At 40.3% G+C, this 6,000-nt stretch overlaps 1 protein-coding gene across 1 annotated transcript in view; it reads right to left on the bottom strand.

Moving 5' to 3' along the window:
- Positions 1–574: 574 nt before the first annotated feature.
- The window catches only part of FAM169B (Protein), a 41,295-nt gene continuing 35,869 nt past the window's right edge, over positions 575–6,000 (bottom strand). The window contains exons 7-8 of the mRNA XM_064456158.1: positions 4,967–5,095; positions 575–791 (exon numbers count right to left, since the gene is read on the bottom strand). Coding sequence (XP_064312228.1) covers positions 784–791; positions 4,967–5,095 — 137 coding nt within the window. The 3' untranslated portion in view covers positions 575–783. The remainder of the gene's footprint in view (positions 792–4,966; positions 5,096–6,000) is intronic.

Below are 6,000 nucleotides of genomic sequence, written 5' to 3'. Positions count from 1 at the left end.
GGGCAGCTTAAGGCCTGTAGTTTGCTCGCTCTTCTCCTCTGTACCAAACTTTTTCTGCGTTAATGGAGTTTGTACGCCATCCTGTCCACCACAGGATTTAAGGAAGATTTTTTGTCTAGAAAAGCTCAAATGAAAGCAATTCAGGACCAATTGTTCTCTTTGAAAGGAAGGTTACAGCTGTCATTCTGATACCAATGTGTGTTGCTGTATCTCTCTTCCATAATGCAGGATGTGGTTTCCATAGAAATACCGCCTTACATCAGTATCTACAAGCCCTCCAATTATTCCCTTTTGGACATCTCATGCAATCCAATAAAATCTTTTCAGAGCAGGGAAATAACTAGGCTGAACTACTACTTAATTACTCAGTGACAAGAAAAAGAAAAGGACAATTAGCAAACAAAAGCTTTATTTAAAACAAAACACAAGATAGAGAACACGTGTCTTGCAAAAAAAAAAAATTATATCTTACCTGAAGAAATCTCTCCAGTGTTACAAATCATGAACAGTCAATTACAATTTTTAAGATCATACTGAGATTTTGCTGATTTTTGCAAGTGTAATTATGCTATAATTCTGAATTGTTTGGTGGCCTTGTCTCCAACTAAGCCCCCAGGGCCTGCTTTTTTTCTGAATCCTTTGCATTGCTGGGTATGGCCTGAACCTTGTTCTAAGTCCTCTTGTTCAGGACCCTGGGAGTTTAGAGTCCCTGCTCCTGCTGCTGCGTCATCTTTTTTTTTTCCTGTGGTGTCTCCTGCCACTTTCCCAACACCAGGAATGTATTCAATGCCCTGAAATTAGAACCAAGACAGAGGGGACACCAAATTATACACAAACAACATAAACAGTGACTTGATCCTGATATAAAATGCCTCTATCAACATGCAAGGCAAGAAACCTAGCTGCATCGTTTGTATAGAACAGCTTCATTCCTGCTGCTCTGCCTGAGTTCCCAGAAGTGTCAGCATAAAGAAAACTGAGAGTACACGGAGCCTTGATCTGTCTGGGTGGGCTCTGAAGCCACAACCACAGCACATAACATGAGAGCGTGCACCACAGGGGCCAGCGCTGTCACAGCTCCCCCAGGAGACCCATGTCTGAAGAAAACAAACTGACTTAATTGTGCGGCAACCAAAATGTACTGGGGAAACAACCCCTACAGCTCTTTGTTTTCCTTCCACTCGTCTCTCCTCTTTCCTTTATTATTTGGAAAAGCTTCATTACTGTGATTTGTTTTCTCAGATACATGTAGCCCTAACTAGGTTTAGGCTTCATTCAAGCATCTCAGCCTGTTTTAGGCATCCATCCTGCAAAAAGCCAAGCAGAGTCAGATCTGCAGCTCAGCAGTGGGATAAAATAATTAGGACCATAAAGAGCTTGGCTTACTTATTCTAAAGGTGTCACATTCGAGCCCTGTAAAGGCACAGGAAAACCATCACAGTTCAGTTCAGAAAGCCACTGCATATGGAAACCTTGGCATTTGCTGTATGCCAGCTTGCTTACAGTTCCCTTATCTCAGAAAGAATTAAACTAAAATATTTAGCTAAATCTATCCTGTACTCTTTAGCCTCTCAAACTACTATAGCTATATAAATTAGCTATATGAATCAATTTTATGCGTACATATGTGTATTATACAGCTACGATTACCTACATAAACCCATGGGTCAGTAGTAGGAAACCACCTATAGTTGTCTGTGTTGGTCTCTCACATTTAAACCTCACTACTTCACTAAAAAGGGAAAAGGCTACCAATGAAAAATGAAGTCATAAACCAGCAAATTAGCCACTGTCATCTGGTCCACATTCGATTGCCTGAGCTGACTGGTTTGAAAACCTGCCTCAACCTCTGGAGAAATGGGGCAAATAGTTTTGCCCCAGAAAAAGATTAAAAGGAAAAAAATGTTAGCAGACTTCCACGGCAATTTTAATTTAAAAAGCACACCAGAAAAAGCCACCTGAACGGGTTGGCTTACTACCTTCAACCCCTTTTGCCTTGCTTTTGCTGATTAACCAAACCATGGCGCCAGATGACAGCATCACAAAAGACTAAGGTGAACAACTATACCAGAAAGAAAATGTCTCTGAGTCTTTCTTAGCTTGAAGGTTCTGCTAAACAGATAATTCATTCATCTCTCACACCAAGAAAACCCATACCACTTCCTCCCTTTCAGAAAATGCAGATACTTTGATCAAATCAGATAAAGGATTATACGCAATCATATGAAATTTATTTCAAGCCTTGCTCAGTCTGCTCATTTTTTTTGCATTAGCTTTACATTTACATCCTTTATGTATATTACTGAAGTACTTCAGAACAGCTCAATTCACTGCCTGGTAGATTTAGCAACAAGGAGCAAATCATGTTTTTTGATGTTCCCCCAATCAGCCCCAGAAGAGAAATGTCACTATGTTCCTGTTACTGAGACTACTTGCTGTAATAAATCTCTCCATTTTTCAAACAATAAGAATTAATTCAGAATGAATCACTGCAGCTATGTGTGGCAACATGCTAAGGACCTTTATTTTTATAGGTATACATATACATGCAGACAGAAATATGTGGGTATATTTATGTCTATGTATCTGTGCACATCTAAACCGAAGTTATACGCTGCAGTAAACAGAGTGCTGCAGTTTAACTGTACTGCCACTAGATGCAGCCACATAACCTTGCAAAATTTAAAATTCTGACCTCAGGGTCACAGAAACCTTTTTTTGGAATATTAGTGATTGCAGAATTCTTACAACAACATTAATAGTATTAAATCCTGAGTACTGGGGGGGGGGGGGGGGGGGGGGGAAATGTCATATGAGCAGAATTTCCAATTTCTTCTTCTCAGTAATTTTGTTCCAAAACACAGCATTGCAAATGTCAACAGGGATCTAAGAAATCAGAGCAGAATAAGACCTGTCTATTTTTGTGGTTGTTGCCATAGATCCAGATTGGAGCTGACAACATTGAGTTACATTGTGCTTTGCTTTCTACATAACAGAACAAGTAGGAATGAAGCGCTATATTTCCAAGTGACCCCCTAAAGACCTAAAAGACTGTGCATGTACGGAACAGGTAAGCATACAACTCCAGTGGTTTCCATTCTATGCCGCACCTTTTTCATCTCTGTGTCCCTATACCACAACTCTGGAACCACAAGCTTCTCTTTACATGTATGGTAAGCAGCACACTAGGTCAGATGATAAAGGATTCCTGCACTTGGAAAATGTTTCTGCTTTATCTACGACTAACAGATATCATGAAGCCCTGGAAAACTCTCTCACCATTTCCTGAACAGCTATCAAAAAGAGCTATGGAGGAGTAACGCTGCCTTTAGGAGAAGGCAAAACCAAGGAAACTCTCCCCTAGCTTTAGCAGGCGTTATCTATCCTGTACTCTCCCTTGGTATTTCCCTGGGTGCATAACATGCACTGTACTGGGACAATACAAGCACAAGAAGCACCCAAGTAGATTCCATAGGTAAAGCAGATATAATAAATGTATTACACACTGTTTTAAATACTGTTTTTATAGCGGGTTTAGTTTCCAGTGAAGATGGATGAAATAAAGCCTGTTCAGCACATTTAGTGTAAAGGAAAGTGATGCCCAGTGAGCTGTGCACCAGAGTGGAGAATATAATTTAAAAAGCATATTTTTATTAACTATTTTAGTGCCACATTCACTTGCTTCTGCTTCATTCCACTATAAAGATCACATTGCAATTCACAATCCTTATAAATATATATAAACCCTCCCCCCATTTCTGGTTTATACTTGTCCTCCTATCTCTTTTTGTAGATATGAGATATCTCATTTACATGCAGAACTGGCCAAGGCAGCTCCCAAGCCTCATGTGTATTTTATACTGACAGTCACTCTGGTGGAATTATATTTACCCATATTTTGGGTTGTTTCTTTTTGTTTGTTTTTGTAGAAGATGGCAAAAAGAAGAAAGAAAAAAGACAATATTCTCTCCTCCAGGATCCTCTTTCTGTTTCCTGATCTGATCGCAGTTCTCTTCAATTGCCATTAATAAACTGAACTGAGCAAGACCAGCTTTTGTTGGTTTAAAGCATGAGGAACATAAATTTAATGGCTTCAGAGGAACCCTGCCTAGGGCTAAATTCTGACTACACTCTCCTGTGGGGTGCTGCAGACAAGATGAAACGCAATGTCTCAACTGAAGGTCCCCAAGCCAGTACAAAGCAGGAGATATGATGGAAGGCATGGGAGCAATTCACACTGCAGCACTCCTCGCTGCACTTCCAGAAAGAGACAATGCGTGCCCTTCTTCTGGAACCTAATGCTTATCACAGCTTGAGTGCATGCAGCAGAGGGGCCTGTCTGGATCCCCAAGCCAACTGAACAGATTACATCAACAAGATCCCCATATGAACTGTCAAAAGGTTCTCCTTCTCTGTTGCTGTCTTTTGTGAAGTAGGCAGAAAATGCTCCCAGCAAGAAGGATTTACCCTGTAGGAGAGTACTTTGAATCTTCCAAAAGCCATACTGAAAATGTTTGTGTTTCCATCCAAGAATGGTATTGGCAGCAAATTGAAGGTAATTAAGCACATTGCCCATTGGCCATACAAATTTCTTCTTTGTAATAATTTCAGAGAAACAAACCCCCCTCTGTAACCCAGACATTGTGTTGTGCAACAGAAATTTGGGGGCTAACTTCTACCCTGCTGTAAGTGCGCTGCAATGGGAGCCACAGACGCTTTATGCCAAGACTGGGCTTTGTTCAGTATCTCTCAGATGCTCTGCAGTTCAATTTCATTACCTCAGAATTTCTAAGAATTGCCCTGTTTACTGGGAAAAGATCAGTCAACTGAACTGCACACTCAGTAGTTTCTCCAAGTGCAAACAACAGAGAAACCACCTATCTATTATCATTACCTAACCCTTGATTTTATTACTTATCTTTATATAACTAACATGGCCAAGTTCACACTGTTTATTTTAACTCACTTCCTGCAAGGGATGACTCCATCTGAATTTTTAACCAGATATTCACTCGCTGGCTCCAATCTCCTGGTGCTTCCACCTCCCACAGTCGCTTCTGCTCCTCCGGATAAGTCTGCAAGAATTTCTGGCAAACTGAACAGGAGAAACCAAGGGGTAAAAGCATGAATGAGTGAAAAGTACAGTGGAAGAGGGAGTGTATTCTATCACGGCAATTCTGTCAGACCTACTTTCATCAGTTCCTCTGGAAATCTTTTCTTCTCTCTTCTCATCTTCATTTTTTTCCTTTTAGCTGGGGCTTTTAGGAAAAGTCTATGTGGAATGACCTAAACAAGCATGAGTGAATCCTGTCCATCTGCTTCACTCTAGATTACTTCCTTGTGAGTGCAGAAATACAGGACTTAAAATGACTTACTGAGCCACCTTCTTCTGGCACTGCATCACAGAACTATCTCCTCACACTTAGTAGGTTTTAAGCTAACAGCAGTGCAAGTTTTTTCACCCTCCGTACTCTGAAATGAAAGGTGTTGCAGTATCTTCCAGCTTTAACCATTAAGGACACTACTCAAATTTCTATTTATAAACAAAAGCTTTGGTTTTGGGCCAATACCACCCTCCATTTTACTACTGCTATGCTATACTCCGTTGCTGGGGTTAATTTACTTCTTCGGGTGTGGAAAACAGGAAATAGGAAGAACTAACAGAGGAATAACAGGGGTACCTGTGTCAGAAGTATGAGTGCCTTGAGAAACCATATTCACACAGCCTCCTACTGCTGTCAGTATCAGTGAACATTAATATAATTTGGATAAGCAATCAAATTTAGGTTTGCTTCTGTTATCAGACTGAAATCTGTATTATTTAGAGGTTTCCTCAGGCTGTCTGCAGAGCCAAGAGGAGGCATATGTTGTAGGACAAACAGTTAAAAAAATTTAATGAGGATTTTTAAATTTCCTTAGCCACCATTCCAGCAGTTCCATCAACTGTACTAGAACAGCAACCTGTAAACCTGTAAACCTGTAAAAAGCAAAAGTATTTTC

This window comes from Phalacrocorax carbo, chromosome 7 (assembly GCF_963921805.1).
Source record: "Phalacrocorax carbo chromosome 7, bPhaCar2.1, whole genome shotgun sequence".
In the NCBI taxonomy this organism is placed as follows: domain Eukaryota; kingdom Metazoa; phylum Chordata; class Aves; order Suliformes; family Phalacrocoracidae; genus Phalacrocorax; species Phalacrocorax carbo.
The sequence above is the reverse complement of the archived record's forward strand: the minus strand, read 5'-3'. Positions and strand labels throughout refer to the sequence as shown.